The sequence below is a fragment of the Physella acuta genome, unplaced genomic scaffold (assembly GCF_028476545.2).
Source record: "Physella acuta isolate Inbredline_101_S28 unplaced genomic scaffold, ASM2847654v3 ptg000960l, whole genome shotgun sequence".
In the NCBI taxonomy this organism is placed as follows: Eukaryota; Metazoa; Mollusca; class Gastropoda; family Physidae; genus Physella; species Physella acuta.
Window position 1 is genome coordinate 87448 of NW_026732477.1, and position 17741 is coordinate 105188.

General features: G+C 32.6%; 1 protein-coding gene across 1 annotated transcript; it reads right to left on the minus strand.

The window, feature by feature from the left end:
- Nucleotides 1–3767: 3767 nt before the first annotated feature.
- On the minus strand, nucleotides 3768–17407 carry LOC131953867 (receptor-type tyrosine-protein phosphatase epsilon). Its single transcript, XM_059317275.1, has 27 exons — nucleotides 17306–17407; nucleotides 17156–17196; nucleotides 16280–16404; nucleotides 15986–16126; nucleotides 14014–14207; nucleotides 13051–13161; nucleotides 12217–12331; nucleotides 11884–12024; nucleotides 11031–11171; nucleotides 10684–10786; nucleotides 10159–10244; nucleotides 9879–10015; nucleotides 9565–9652; nucleotides 9367–9443; nucleotides 9248–9284; nucleotides 8741–8838; nucleotides 8428–8547; nucleotides 7498–7643; nucleotides 7083–7218; nucleotides 6744–6890; nucleotides 6526–6652; nucleotides 6250–6323; nucleotides 5872–6009; nucleotides 5223–5375; nucleotides 4985–5115; nucleotides 4594–4729; nucleotides 3768–4312 (listed from the first exon to the last, which is right to left on the minus strand). Exons 1-27 carry the CDS (start codon nucleotides 17405–17407, stop codon nucleotides 4166–4168), a joined length of 3192 nt encoding a protein of 1063 aa, XP_059173258.1. The 3' UTR covers nucleotides 3768–4165.
- Between the last annotated feature and the right edge of the window lie 334 nt (nucleotides 17408–17741).

The following is a 17741-nucleotide window of genomic DNA, read 5'->3' on the forward strand; positions in this document are numbered from 1 at the left end:
ACGTCCACTTTACTGTAAGTTTTACAACATTTAATAGCACACTGTGTTGGCATCACAATCAGTTATCAACTGACTTGTATGAAGCACACACAGTAAGATTGAGAGTTTCAACATAACACGTTACATATTTCTCCATGTTAACCGGATATAATGTAAATATCTGATAAGGGGAGATTTTTTTTACTCGACCCTTAACTGTGTATACAAATACAAGGCGTATTTGGTAACCACCAGGAAGTTCATTCTTAAAGTCATCTTATCCACCACTACGTAAATCACTTGTTAATACAGTTGATCATAGAAATGCACTTCAGATGTAAGCCTATATATACACATAAACATACATATGTACATACCTATATATATATATATATATATATATATATATATATATATATATATATATATATATATATATATATATATATGTATGTATATATATAAATATATAAATATGTGTGTGTGTGCGTGTTTGTCCGTGCGTGTGTTTGTTTGTGTGTGTATGTGTGTGTGTGTAGATATGTATGTATTTTTCAACCTACAGTATTATAAAAAATCATTCGAAAAAATATAGCAAGTACCAAATTCGTATTTCCTGAATAGTTTATTCAAACTGAGGGGAAGAAAACACTGTCATCACAGCTATATTACGTAATCGACGTGTAACAAAACATGCGACGTTGTTTAAACTGATACCTATTAAAATGTGCATTATATTCAAAACGTTTGAGAAAAAGCTGGTTGTAATTAAATTAAACGTTTGTTTTCATCAAAAAGAAGATTCGATTGTTCTCATCTCTGTTATAGTTTGTTGCATAAAAATTGTATTGTCTCTTACATGCCGTGCTTTAAAAGGTTTAAGCATATAACAAGTGTATTTCATAAACAAAAAAACGTATAAACGTTTAGTCGCCAAGTTGATTTGAGCATGTTTACAAATACACGTATACCTATTAAAAGCATATCCCACATTTAAGTATCGCGTTATGTAGATGACATAATATATTATATATTGATGAATCTTTTAAAATTAAAAATCTAATTCCTTAAACCATGAAATTCTATTTCAATAACAAATTTCATAAACAAACCACGTAATGCCAATTTTTTTTTATGAATCCTATGACCCGAGAGTTCTCCTGTTGTATTGACTACACAGTCATTGAATTATTGGTCTGAAATTACATCCGCCTAAAGGGCATATCTGTGTCTATTTTTAGCATCAAATGGTATCGAGGTATCAGCAGCTTACCTGATACTAAAACCCATTTTTCCTTCCCAAAATATCCTACATTTACGTTAGGTGCTTCAATAAAAGTTCAAATGTTCAAAATATTTTAAAGTACTCCCGAGTCCCCTCCAACTTATGATAATCAACGCTAAACAATTCTGAATCATCGTGTGAGTCAAATAGTATATATACATATCCTTTAAAACAATTTAGAACCTATATGTCCGTTATAGATGGGAGAAAAGTATGAACTCGCACGTAAAAGGGGTTAGCCCAAGTATGAGCTAGATTAGCGCTGACACGGAAGGAAATCACACCACATCTCAAGACGTTGAGTATCCCTTAACTCTTGCTAGACTAAACTTTCTCGAATACTCTAAAATAACACTATGGGTGATTGCAACTCGAGATAATATAGACATGATTTTTAATTCATTTTAAATTACTTAAACGTTGTTAAATTAAATAGAATCTCGTACAGAAAAAGCAAACAAAATGTGTATAATAGTTTTTGTTTTGAGAAATCGGAAAGAGCGTAAAGTGACTCAAAATTTGAAAGAAGGCAGATAATAAGATATTCTACTTATATGTGAAATATCGTTTATCTATCTGAAAATGTATTCAAGTTGTAGGCCTTTGAAAAACTAAAAGTAGACTAAGTTCCACTTTACCGGAAATCGCTTTAAAGTTGAAACATAACTACACATTTGATATAACACACACACACACATATATATATATATATATATATATATATATATATATAAATATGTATATATATATATATATATATATATATATATATATATATATATATATATATATATATATATATATATATATATATATATATCAGTGGCGTAGCGAGGTCGGGTGGCACCCGGTGCGGCACTTAATGGTGTCACCCCCCCCCCCCCCCCCCAGAGGCGCTGCGACCCTTCCCGGGGACAAACTTTCAAGTTTTCGATTTGCACCCCCCCCCCCCCTCAAAACTTTCGATTTGCACCCCCCCTCAAGTTTTTGATTTGCACCCCCCCCCCCCTCAAACTTTCGATTTGCACCCCCCCCTCAAGTTTTTCTCTATATATTTTGCTATTTTTTGCCTTGGTGTCACCCCCCTAAATGGTGTCACCCGGTGCGGTCCGCACCCCCCGCCCCCCCTCGCTACGCCCCTGATATATATATATATATATGAAATTTCATCAACCTAGCTGTAACGATATTAAATCTATCGTGTTCACACACCCATACACACATATAGAGAGATACACACACACACACACACACACAGGCATAAGGACAAAATTCAAAGCTAAGCTTTTCCGAATGAAGGAGATGTAAAATGTCGAGATTTGTGAAAATCTCGATTTTGATTTTTATGCACGATTACAAAACTTCGTATACGAGAAAGTAAAAATGAAGAATGAGTTTTTATTACAACACGAATTGATTGTATAAATACATAATAATAAGGAACTAAAGCAAATGAAGCTCCTTCATGTTTTTATTAATGTGATGTTTTTTTCCATCTACCAGTATAACTAAACCTATTCAAATCTGGTTGATTGTTTTATTTTCATATCGTTATTTGTTTTTCACTCACACCTCAAGCAGTTGCACATGGATGCTATGTAAATTACTTAGCTTACAGTACTTCGCAGATAGACATGATAAGTCTACATCAGCTGCCCACTGTACCTCCAATCCTATGCGGATACATTTAGAATGTCACACAGCTTATGAATGGATTATTGTAAGTCAACACCTAAACCAGAAATACCGGTTATATATTGATAACACGAGATGTTTTACAGGTAGTCGTTTATCATTGTAAGCTGACACAGGCAGACGCGTGAAAAACCAATGTTCGATTTACACAAGTCTTCCCAAGACATGTCATACGTCTTATCAGATTACAACGTACGGGTTTACCGGAAACGACCATGTTGTGTAACCGCAATGGTACTGTAACCGGGCATCTGTTGGGTATTATAACAAAACATTAATATCATACGTGTTATGTATGGATTTTAAACAGTGCAACTAATTTACAAATATAAACTAATGCATTATTTTTTAATTTTTTTAATTTTGCAACAATAACTTGTAGGCAGAAGTCTAGAATATATAGATGTGAAACACCTTAAAAAATATATATAAGAAATATCATGTAGTAAGAGTACACGTGACAATGGAAGTTTACATGAAACAAAGTTTACCCTAATTTTAAACATCCGAATTTTCAATTGAATATTTTTTTTTAATTACTGCAACTGAATGCTAGAACACCTAAATTACAGCGACACAAAACTAAAAATTAACATCATGGTAAATTTGAAAGTCTATAATAACAATTATTCTATTTGAATTGAAAACTCGGATGTTTAGTTATCGTTCAGACAAATTGACAAGGCTAAAATAAAATAAGTAAAATTATATTTTAAATGCATTTGTAATTTAATAAAATAAAAAAAAAGATTTAAACAGAGTATTTTACTAACAATTAGTTGAATAAAATAATATGAAGTGTGTACATTATTACCGTGTGTAGACATTTCTTTTAAAGCAATACACAATAACTGTTTTAAAATAAATAAAAAATAAATAAAAAAATACTGCAATAAAGACATCCCCCTCCCCACGACTCATTTGTTTATAATTATAACAGTTAAAATATATAAATTTGATAATTAGTAATCGATAAAATAACAAATCATCAGTATTATAAAATATAAAAGTATTGTTTAGGCCACGATGGTGAAGATGTATTTTATTATGTTTTGTATGGATATTTCCTGGCACTTATAGTGTTAAGGGTTCAGGTATAACAAGGGGAACAACCTGAAAATAACGAAATCAGTAACGTTTACAGTATTACTTCCCCTGGTTAACATCAAATACATAACGACATGTCCAGCTATGTAAATGTTATGATTACTCAGTGTTTGCATACAGTACATTGTCATCAACATTATTATCTAAATGCTCTACACATTTTCCTGATTTCTTCTCAAAGTTGCTGTATGTGGTCGTCGTATGGCTGTATCTTTGCAGAACTTGATACAGGCAGTGGTACTGTTCCTGTTGGAATACATTGCAAGTTAAGTAAAAAATAGAGTAATGTCATTACAAAAATTCTACACAGAATAATATGGTGAAAATAAAATAGGAAGAAAAGGAAATGAGAATAGAAGAGTTGATAGACTTGAAATAAAAGTTGAACGTAAGTAATCAACTTTTTAAAATGTTTTGCTGCACAGCAAATAACTATCGCAGTAATGTAATAGAGACTTTCTGCATTACAGTAGCAGTGAACCGAATCACTTCGTTACATTAAACAATACATTGGTAACAAAACTCACCAGTGTAGGAATGACCTGTGGTCGAATGGACTTGACCGCTCCAACAACTAATGGCACAGTTAGCCGTAGGTCATTGTCCATCCTGTCTAGTAGGAGGTTCAAAACACAGACAAGACCGCTGTAGGTGGCCCCATCTCTGATCATGGAATCATTCATCATTAATTAAATAACCGAATAATTTATTTTATTTTACAGTAGAGATTTATTATAAGTTAAATTCTTAAAATATAAATTTTAGCCGACGCAAAATGCGGGATAAATTTTAAATTGTTTTACCTGTAAAATTAAAGGTTTCATACATCGTGTTAGAGTAAGCTAGAAAATTACTAAGTTACTGTTAAAACTCAAATAAAACCATTGTAAACATAAAAATTTATTTCTAAATGCATACCTGCACATGTATATCACCCTCCCTTTCTTGTTTGAGTGTTTTCTTGTTTGTTTTATAAACTGCAGCAACGTCTTTGTGTCCAGTGTGGTGAGTTTACTTTGTAGATGTAGAACAGTGTGACCGTCTTGTGTCTGCAACATGACAGGATTGTTACTGTCTTAAAAATAAAACACCGTATGTTCACACAATAAAGTATACTTTAGTTAACATTATAGATGTCCTCATTACTTGAGCTTACATTGAATGACTTCAGCTGTAGAGGTCCCATAGTTCTAACGACAACAGTTTTTTCCTCCCATAATGTGTGTGTGTTGCTTGACTTGAGCTCCACTGTGTAGTCTCTGATGTTCAACATCTCATTGACTGATGCTGGCAGATAGTGACCTAATGTCTAGAATAATGTCCGATATTTAATGAATCTCCAACAACGACTTTATATTTTTATAAATATTAACACATTTTAAGTCTACAATCAGAGAGGTAGAGCGATATACTTCTTGCTTGAAAGTCTCGAATCCGAATCCGGAGTCCACCCAGCTCTGATGTGTACCTTACCCACGAGAGGGAAACAAACGCGACTGGACATAGTGCCAATCACGTTATCCCTATGTATGCCGAGGTCATTGAAACAAATGAGCTCTAATTTATCTAAATATACGGGGAAAAAAGGATATTATATCCCGCGTTTCTAAAAATGCTTCTATAGTAACTGTGTGATGAACTCACTACTACCAAATTTTACAGATATATATTATATTGTTCGCATAACAAAACGTGTGTATGAAACACACTTTCTGAAACATAATTCCCAGAGTTTTGTGTGAATGCATTGTCATTAATGAAATACTTGTTTTACTAAACATTAAAGCTGAAAAACGAATTAATACATTGTCGTGTAGCACAAGTCCCACATCAAACACCACCACCAACGTGACGTTGTACTCAACAATCAGCCTCCAGAAGTCTTCCACAGTTGTTGGCAGGGGCAGTTGTGTCAGCAGTTGATGGTCAAGTTTGGTGAAGCTCTGATGGTCAGGTGGAATTAAAACAAAGATTTTATAATTTGTTGATGGTCAAGTTTGGTGAAGCTCTGATGGTCAGGTGGAATTAAAACAAAGATTTTATAATTTGTTGATGGTCAAGTTTGGTGAAGCTCTGATAGAGAGTTAAAATAAAACAATGTGTTCTAAAATGTTTTTTAAAAAAATAATACAATTAAATCATGTTTTCAAATCGTATTAGTATTCGGTTAAAAAAAAACTTACAGGAAAGACAACGGCGTTGATGTAGTCGCTGTCTTCTGATCTGCTTCTAGACAACTTAGCTTGGTACAAGTGATCTGTAAACATATGCATAGGTACACACTTCAATAACTGACGCTTTTTGAAATTAAACTATTTTTATTTTTCATTATATTTTAGCATTTTGTCGAAAATACATATTCTGGACTATTAAAAGTAACTTTAACAAAGCTAGATTACTCAAACATTTCACTATTTGTTGCGTTTGTTCACATATTTTTAACTATACAAAGTACATACTCGGCATGATCTCTGGGCACCGGTTTTTCCTCATCAAGTCCACATCTTGGTTGTTTTCGTAAACCTTCAATTCTTTTTCTTCTTCTTTACCAGCTGTCTGTAAGTCAGCGCTTACAGCACACACCGACTTGGTATAAAAATACATGCTTTCATATTTTCTATACAGATGGACTAATTGTAAATCTCGCTCATTAACGTACATTACACTCGTGGCTTACCTTGAATTCATTCTCCAGATTAGTTTTCCCCGACACAGATTTGTCCAGAAGATGTTGAACCTTCACGTCAACATCATAGGCTGTGATTGTGGTACATATACATGTTATTGCTACTTGTGCGGTTTTGTGGAGAAATTCATATTGTTCCTAACAAAACACGAAGGCATTAAATTTTCTATAAACTATTTTAATGTTGAAACTTAAATTCATACAAAAGTCTAAATTAAATTGTTTATCTTAAATAATCTACACAGTAGATTGGAACTAAAACATTCATTATTCCAGTGCTGGCTATTGTAAAAGCCCATTTAACCTAGCCCAAAAGCCCCTTCCACCTACCGATGTTTGTACCATATTCATCCTGTCCTGTCTTAGCCTGGCGACTGTCTGTAAGAAATTAACACGTCCAGTCTCCTCAGCTTCTCTCATCACATTTCTCAGTGCGATAAATGTCCCTGTACGGCCAACACCAGCGCTAAAATCACGGCAGTAATTAATAGGACATTAACAGAACTAAAACATTTCTCAGAGCGATACATTTCCATGTACGGCCAACACCTGTGCTAAAATTAAATTTGCATGTCACATTAGTTTAAACGTGAAACTTGTATATGCCAGAGTAGGTATGTATTTGTTACATTTAACGTGTGCAGTCCAAGCTTACGCGGAATGCCGGGCTCTGCAAATGTCCATAAATAGGTATGCCATAATAATCGAAGCAGATATTGTTTTTTTTAGTAGCCAGCAAGCCTACCTGCAGTGGACGACCACAGGTCTACTGGTGGGGTTGAAGGCCACCCTCTGCTCAAAGTCCACCAATGCCCAGGGAGTTATGGGCACGCCCTTGTCCGGCCATGACGTGAAGTGGAACTGGGTCACCTGTTGGACGTCCGTGCCTTTCTGGGGTTTTAATAGTGTTATTAATTTTTTAAAGAGTGCTTTCTATTTACACTTCAATTCCAATCCAAAGTTAAATAAACCGGGAGTGATCTCCCCTAAACTTTCTCGAATATTCTTATATAACTTGGAATATAGACATGATTTTTAATAACTTAAACTTTTAAAAACAGAATAGAATCTCATAGAAAAAAGAATAGTATTAGTACTTTAAAAATTTACATGCGTTTTTTGAGAAATCGGAAATAGCGCAAATTAGTACTTCCGGTCAACGGAAATTACAAAATTTGACAGAAGGTAGAGAATTAGATCTTTTACTTACATGTGAAATTTCATTTATCTATCTGAAATAATACTCAATTTATAGGCTTTTGAAAAATTCAAAGTAGAAAAAGTACCACTTCTGGTTGTCGGAAATCGCTAAAAAGTTGATCAGGATCTACAATTTTGATAAAATACTTATATATGAAATTTCATCAACCTAGCTGTAACGGTACTCAAGTTATCGTGTTTACACACAGACAGACAGACACACACACAGAGACAGACACACAGACATACGGACAAGATTGCAAAATTATGTTTTTCCGTATCAGTGAGGTGTAAAACGTCGAGATTTGTAAAAATCTCGATTTTTTTTTTGCACGATTACAAGACTTTCTCTATACTTCGTTTATACGAGAAAGTAAAAAACGGCTAAACAATGGATATAATTATCTATAATTTACGACTTTGCAAAATCAGCATAGTTTCAATTAGTGGGGATGTAGTGTTTTAATGTTATTACCTTACTTAACAGTAATCTTCTGATCGTGTAATCAGCAAACACATGTGTGACAGCCAGTTTGACTTTAATATCTCCAAACATCATCTTCCCATCTTCTGGCCAGTACTGGTCGCACTTGACCTGAATATATACATATATAGTTGCATAACCACACATTATTTAATATGTATATATATATATATATATATATATATATATATATATATATATATATATATATATATATATATATATAATGTTTCTTTTCTTAAGAAAAATTGTATTCTTCTGTGACAAATAATGGTAGAAATCACAACAACAGCTACCAACAAACCTTTCCTTCCTCTATCAAATTAGTCAACATGACAACTTTATCCGCTTTTTGTTCCCATAACATTCGTACAAAATCGTTGATAATAATACTGTTGGGTCCTATATAAAAACGCACGAAGGTTATGTCTATTGTAATATATATAAATATATATATATATATATATATATATATATATATATATATATATATATATATATATATATATATATATATATATATATATATATATATAAATTGTATTATTTTTAAACTTTTAACTTGTGAGCTGTCTAAAACCTTGCCCGGTGGAAATGTTTCTTATTTGCCACAAGGAATTAAAACAATGTTGAATACAATATTTGTCCTTATGCATTGAAGAAATATTTTTAAAGTATTATAAAAATACATGTATAAGTATAAAGAACATAAACGTTGACATTACAGTTGTAGAAAACTTAGTGTCAGATAATCTAAAAAGGAAAGTTAATAGTGAATTTGTTAAACATTGAGACACAATTTAAATTATACCTTGCGACGCAATGAATTTTTCCTCATCGTTGAATCCCTAAAATACAGAAAAATTATTTAATGTACTCATGAATTGAGAGACTAAATTGAGTTAAGGATATTTTAAAATTCTGAACTACCTGAATGTAAGAGGCATTTATGTAGTCATCTTCATTGTTTACTTCCGTGATGTCTAAATGAACTCTAGAATGATCATCTGTAAATACAAGCTTTAAAATACATATTAATGATAAATGAAAATTGTACGAACAAGCATTTTAGCACATTAAAAGCCTACATGTTCAGATGTCAGTATAAATATAATGTATAGAACATACATGTACAAATATTCTTGTATCTGTTTTTGTGCTTGTTCTTTTGGCTCAGACCAATCGTTGTGGAGACTTTTTCAGGTGCTGGTATATTCTGGAGTGAGGAAAAACTTAAGGCATGTATTGACTAAATACATTGTTCGCAAGTACTTAAGCTAATATATATCTTACTTTGTCGTCTCGTTAAAAAAAATCTTCCTATCAAGCAATTGAGTAAATGCCAAATAAATACATGGATCGTTTGGTATTAGATTTGTGTTACAACTGCCTTAATCTATGACTAGAATATGATATTGAATATAATTAATCAGAATAATAACCTTGAATTGTTCATCGAAATATCGTCTGTCGTGTGTTTGCATGAAGTCAGCCAACTGATGAACGGCAATAGATCCGTCATCAGATTCAGGGACCAGATATATATTTTCATTGTTGGCTTCATTCAATACTTTGGCATCTACAGGTTGTATAACGATTATATACAATTTTATAAATATTAAAAATATACATGTTACAGATAATAACAAGGCAATTTTTTTTAAGAATTAAAGATATGAAATTGTTTAACAAAATTAATGTTCATATATGTAAATACTGTACCTGCCAATTGTGTGGACTCCAAACATCGAGAATTGTCAAGTATTGTATCCAGTGATTCAGCATATTCTTTTTTAGATTGTCGGCGACTTTTAAAAGTAAAAATGTGTAAACTATAGTTAAATCACTCGTGTGTAATATATATATATGTATATATATATATATATATATATATATATATATATATATATATATATATATATATATATATATTATATATATATATAATTATATTTATATATATATATATATATATATATATATATATATATATATATATATATATATATATATATATATATATATATATTAAGATGTATATATATATATATATATATATATATATATATATATATTTATATTTATATTTATATATACATATATAAATAAATATATATATATATTTTTTTTTTTTATTTATTTATTTATATATATATATATATTTATATATATATATATATATATATATATATTAAGATGTATATATAATATATATATATATGTATATATATAAAACTAAGATTTTACCGTAAAAATATAACAATAGCTGCGATAACCAAACACGTAACAATAGCCACCAGAACTACAGGAATGATGATAACAACAGCTTCAGTTGAATTCTCCTGGATTACTGCAATATAATACATATCTTGTACGTATGTTATATTTAATACGTTTATTGAGAATACCTATTATTAGAGAAGTAACGGGACGACGAAGCGAAATAAATGTTTCTTTTAATTTTGCAATCTTTAGAATAACTTTGGAATTTAAATAGTAGAAACAGTAACAGATGGTTTGAAAGTATTTGACGAAACTATCTATGCTGAAAGTCTCTATATTAGCAAGGTGTGTTAATCAAAAACTTAACTCACGTTGATCACACACGTGACCGCCATATTTAGACTTGCATCCTTGCAAACAATAGCCGCTAACAATGTCACATTTTCCATCCCCACCACAATTGATGGAACAGTTCTCCAGACAATTCAGGCCAAAGGTCAAATTGTCACATTCTATCAAATATAGAATTTCGTGTTTTTAAAACTAAAACACGCCTGGAAGGCCTACACAAAATTGATCTACTACAATTGATATAAATCAGGGGTCTCCAAACTTTTCAGACCGAGGGCCGCATTGACTATCAAATATCAGTTCGGGGGCCAGAGTTTTTTCAAGGCGTATCTTCGGTGTTATGGAGCCCCCCCCCCCCGCCCCCGCCGAAAAAAGGCCACCGCCCCCCCACCCCCCCCCCCCCAACAAAATATAATTTATATAGAAATTTCAAGTGCCCTTCCCCCCCCCTCCCCCCGCCAGAGAAAAAAATCTGAAAGAAACACTGTTGGGGGCCAACAACACACTCGAGCTCCATGTTTGCTCTCAAATTCTTCACGTATTGCATTTTTCGCTATTTGAGTCACAATGTTTTCACCAATGTCTGCAACACGGTGGGCAAAGCATCCAAAGCTACATTTTCAAATAGTTTTTAATTTTCTGGGCAAAGTTCCTCAGCCACCTCTAACAGACATTTTTTCAGTGGACAAAAAGATCTCCGCGGGCCGGATGAGAGGACCTTGCGGGCCGCATTCGGCCCGCGGGCCGTAGTTTGGAGACCCCTGATGTAAATGAACACACTTTTACTTTAAAAAAAAGTAAATGATTACTTTTTTTAGCAAGGTATCTATCCCTCGTCATATTTTACAATCTAGTGCACTATTGTTTGCTTACCCTGATCACACCTGTCGCCGAGGTAGCCAGAACTGCAGCCTGTGGCGCAATTGCCGGTTCGTCTGTCGCACGCACTATCGTTAGCACATTTCGAACTGCACATTTTAGCACAGTTCTCTCCCCATCTTTCTACTGGGCATTCTAAAATGTCATACTTTATTTTTCTTTGTATTATATGTTTATGAATATATATATATATATATATATATATATATATATATATATATATATATATATATATATATATATATATATATATATATATATATATATATATATAAACGTTAGTTTTTGAAATCGTCATTACCATCAATGCATGTAGAACCACCGTACCCAGCCACACATCCTCCGTCACACGAACCATCTCTCCTATTACAAGCTTGAGGGCTAAAGCAGAAAAGGCTGCAAGTCTTGAGACAATCAACGCCCCATCTTGTTGGTGGACATTCTGCATTGTAAGGAAATCAAACTCTAGTTAAACAGTAGTCGTACTATTACCTTATGGTTTGTCAACCACCTATTTATATTAATAAAGCAAATATAAATATCCAATGGTAGTTTGCTAAAATGTATACGATAGTTAATGAGCGACCAGTTCTTTTATTAAAGAAAGAAAATTTGCTTTGTAATGTTCGGTGCATTTAAAACTTTATTATGAAATATTATTTTTCTTTTTAATGTTCGGTTTATTTAATACTCTTTATTTTTAGTAATTCTAAATTTTTAAAATGATACTCGTAATTAGATATTTAAGTTTATTTTAAACAGTTAAAGTTTTATATTTTGCATTCAATTTGATTTTAATAAAGTCGATAGTATACTTAGTGGTATAACAAAAACAATTAAATTACAATATTGTACACACTTTTAAGAACTTTAACGAATTATTTCAATAGAAAAACCTTTGATTTTGTTAACAAATCATTATAAAAATCATATATTATATTTTAACCATATTTTCATATATATATATATATTCATATATATATATATATATATATATATATATATATATATATATATATATATGTATATATATATATATATTGACAAAAGTAATAAACTCTAAAATATAGTAGTCTAACATCTAAAGACCAGTTTTTAAAACTTTAATTACATCAAGATTTAGAAAATAACATTTTTATTTACATGTACTTTAATACTCACCCATCTGACAACCCTGGCCATAGTAACCAGACCAACACCCAGATAAACATCCACCAGTGATAGACATGCAAGTCTCAGATGTGTCGCTACAGCGGCATTGTTGGTCACAGTCTAGTCCAAAATATCCAGGGGTACAGATGCGTTCTGTTACATTGTTTATTTTAATTGGTGCGTTTTATATGGAAGGGGAGTATAAATGCTTAGAAATCAAACAACATACACGTAAAAACAATGGGCACATTTTATAAAAACCATTTGAACAATTATAATAATTCCACACCTGTGGTAATTCTACACTATATACACATAATTGTCCTTTTTTTAAACAGCGGATTAATTTAAATTAAACTAAATAATTTCATGTGTTCAAAAGGTCACTACCAGATATTCCTGTCTTCGCTTTGCAAAGCATAAGTCTACGATCAGAGCAATTACTGTTTTTTATCTGCATCAACATTCAAGCATCCTACCTTCAGCATTACGCATGCACTTTTTAATAATATATTTAGCACGTTTATTATATATATATATATATATATATATATTTATATATATATCTATTTGTGTACGTTTGCTATAATTAACTTTCATCAAGCTCATACCTCCGTAAATTTCTACTTCACATAATGTCAATATTTGTGTTGCATTTATTGTAACCTTTGATACTTCTTTCCCAACAGTAGTTACAGTGTATATAGGTAAAACGTAGCCACCTTCGGTATAGTCAAACACTAAAGAATTATTGGCAGAGTAGCTTTGTAGTTTAAATCTCTTAAGCCTATCTTGATTATTATCTGAAAAAACAGTTAAGTACATTTTTTCATTTTAAATAAAACAGGGATATATCTACTGGAAATCAATATAATATGAATAGAAAGGTCTGTTGGGTATCCACTAGCGTTATTATTAAATACAAAATAAGAAAAGGTACTCACTCCTGTTGTATAAAACATATCGGCTCACCATCTGAGGGAATGAAAAAGTGACATTCCACTGTGGTTTAGGGTCGTTCGTGTGAGTGCAGGAATCTGCAGTAAATTCGTTATTGGTGTTCCCGTCGACAGCATTGCTAGCCTGTATGTCTTTTACACCGCTTATATCAGTACCTGAATAGTTGCTTGACTGGACAGCTGCTTGTCTTAAGGCTACATTACGACCTAAAGATTATAGTATATATTCTTATACGCAAGCATGCCCACATACACACATACACGCAGAGGCGTAGCGATGGAGAGGAACATATTTCCCTGGGCGCCGACCTTGGGGGGGGGGGGGGGGGGCGCCAAATTGAAAGTTTTAGGGGGGAGGTGCAAATCGAAAGTTTGAGGGGGGGGGGGGGTGCAAATGAAAAGTTCAAGGGGGGGGGGTGCAAATCGAAAGTTTGTCCTCGGGCGCCGGATAGGGTCGCTACGCCTCTGCATACACGAACACACATATACACACACATATATATATATATATATATATATATATATATATATATATATATAGTTTAAAATATATTAAACATGTTTTTTTTAAAAATAATTTGTGTTTATATTTTCTTATTACTTACCCCCATTTACATAAATTGAGCAAACAGAAATCTGTCCAGTCCATGATACATTGATATTATCGTAAATATCTCCCAATGTACAATACATGTCAGTGGTTTGATTGTCCACAATAGATATGTTAGGCATTTCACACGTATCATTCCCCATCTTTAGGTAAATATCCTTTAGCAATTCTATACGTTTTCAAAAATTTAAGAACATTGTTTTAAAATCTTGATCACGGGTAATGACCGTATATACCTATTTGAAAGTACTACATGGTAACTCGTTTTAGAGAAAAAATATAATATAGTTTGGAGTCGAATAACCTATCGTTTATAATCAGTAGTATTCTCTTCCATTGATAGCAATTAATAAATTATTAATATAATACTTATTCAGTAATTCATATCGTATCTAATTAATTCATCTGTGTTAATTAAAAAAAATGTAAAATATTCACTTTAATTTTAACATTTTTTTGACACTTTAAAAGTAATGGAGCGTTGTTTTACTACAGAATACATTTTATAACATTACAATAAGTATAAAAGTATAAACATCATCTACGAAGCAACAAACCTGAAGCACGATATACAATCCTAATCCAGGAGATTTTGTATTTTATCGACCATTGGAGATTTACAGAAGTCCTGGCCTGGTCGTCACAGGTTCCATCATCATTGTCTGTTAGTTTACTTACAGCAGTTTGTGACCGGAACGTTGGTTCCGTGGCTAAGTCTTCTGTTGCCAAACATCATAACAGAATATATATATATATATATATATATATATATATATATATATTTATATATATATATATATATATATATATATATATGTATATATATATATATGCTTGGTTTTGTGTTATAATTTTCCTAATAAAAGTGTTCTTAATAATACTTAGTAAAATAATGCAAGTTCCTACTGCTAGTACCTGATTAGTCAGTACACTAGCTAACATATTATTAATGTGACCAGTGAAAAGGTATATTCAATAGAGATTGTGTACTAAGAATGATTTCTTGACTCGCACGACTAATTTTACGGGCTACATTATATCAACTACCAATCGACTATGTAAAGTCACTGACATTGTATCAGAGGCGTAGCAACCCTCCCCGGTGCTCGGGGACAAACTTTCAATTTGGCGCCCCCAATGGAGCAAATTTTCGATTTTCGATTTGTACCCCCTCCGCCGTCAAACGTTTGATTTGCACCCCCGTTAAACTTTCGATTTGCATCCCCCCTCTCAAACTTTCGATTTGCGACCCCCCTCAAACTATAATTTGTTTTTCCAACCCATTTTGACGCCCCCTAAGGTCGGCGCCCGAGGACATATGTACCCCCCTCTCGCATTGTATGAAAATTAAGAAAACACGTCATGTCTAACTTACGGTATTGACAGCTTGGTCCGAACCAGCCTTTCACACAATTGGTTCCATCTACACATACACCAGTTGCGCCATCACACTTATCACCAATGCAGTGGCACTTGTATTGGCATGAAGTACCAAACCAGCCTTTGTCTATGCATGCTAAAATACGTTTAGGTGTAACAATTTTAGAAAAGGTAGCAACTTATGTAGATTACTGACTTCATAAAACAAGTAAATGGCTATTCATATTAAGACCTATTTTTATCACCATTACTTTAACACTAATTTTTCTTTGATTTAATGTCTACGTACTTGAATCTGCACCATAAGCATTATAGACTAAAAGAAGAACAATTTGAAGTTGAGCCCACTTCCTGTCCATGATTTCTTTGTCACTGATCTCAGATATAATGCGTTCTGGTGTTGCTTTAAACCATCTACAATTTAAATGTATTTAATAATAATATTTGTTAGCCATTATGAATTTATTTTCACAACAATTTGATAACAGTATAGTATACACTTTAAAGGAATTTTTATTTTTCAAAATGTTTTGTTTGTTGTTTTGCGTGTAATCAAAGAAAATGGTTTATGTTTTTTAAAGTAAATGCTTTTATAGAAAAATTTCAGTTTTATAAGAGATCAATTTTGAACCCCGTAAAATGATATTTCTGATAATCTGTTATTTCTTCAGGTATTTAATGCATCAAAGCCATCTCCTTACAAAACATTACATTTGTGTCGCATCTTTAAGTGTTTGATCTGATTCAAGCAAATTAAAAATGTATAGTTTATTTAAGGCCGCATTTAGTCTAGGTCAGTTTTCCGGACACTTTGAACGAGATTATTGAAATCTTTGTCAAGGGTAATTTGTCTAATACTTTTCAATCAAATACACAATCTAGTAGTTTCAAGAAACAAACAACCTTCACTTTGCGTTTATAGATATAGAGAAGCTATAAACAAGTGTCCACTCAACCATCTACCACATTTTTAAATGCGACTTTCCGGTAGTTTCAAGTGCCCTGATCCTACTATCGGAAAAAAATGCCTGAAAGAAAGCTAGTTGTTTAAGCTGTCATTACGTTAAGTGATGGAGCTGTTGTTGATTACTGTTGCGGTCTTTAAGCTGTCATACTGTTTAGGTATTTGAGCTGTAATACAGTCGAGGTCTTTGAACTGTCATACCCTTGAGGTCTTTGAGCTGTCATACTGTTGCGGTCTTTGAGCTGTCATAATGTTTAGGTCTTTGAGCTGTCCTACTGTTTAGGTCTTTGAACTGTCATTCTGTTTCGGTCTTTAAGCTGTAATACTTTTGAGGTCTTTGAGCTGTCATACTGTTGAGGTCTTTGAGCTGTCATACAGTCGAGGTCTTTGAGCCGTCATACTGTTGAGGTCTTTGAGCTGAGCGTCATACTGTTGAGGTCTTTGAGCTGTCATACTGTTGAGGTCTTTGAGCAGTAATTTCGTTTATGCCTTGGAGTTTTAATTTCATTTAAATCTTTAAACAGCCATTACTTTGAGGTATTTGAGCTGTCAATACAGTGGCGTAGCTAGGAATTGTGGGCCCCTATGCAAAAATTATCCTTGGGCCCCTTCGTCAGTCTGTAAATTGTGTATTTTATACGTCCTAATTGTGTATTTTAACGGTATTGATTTTAGTACCCCGTAACGTAAAATACGTTTGATTTATATCACTTTTATGTAAAAACAAACTAAGAAATTCACTGTAAGCATGTGACATTAAACCAACACCAGGGACACAAGGTGGAGG

What these genes read in the sequence shown, in the direction of transcription:
- LOC131953867 (XM_059317275.1), bottom strand. Translation starts at nt 17,407, where the DNA reads ATGACAGCTCAAAGACCTCAACAGTATGACGCTCAGCTCAAAGACCTC. An exon ending in GGAGTCCACACAATTGGCAG is followed by an intron (nt 10,016 to 10,158) that starts GTACAGTATTTA and finishes TACAACCTGTAG; the next exon opens with ATGCCAAAGTATTGAATGAA. An exon ending in AAAATTCATTGCGTCGCAAG is followed by an intron (nt 8,839 to 9,247) that starts GTATAATTTAAA and finishes GTTTTTATATAG; the next exon opens with GACCCAACAGTATTATTATC.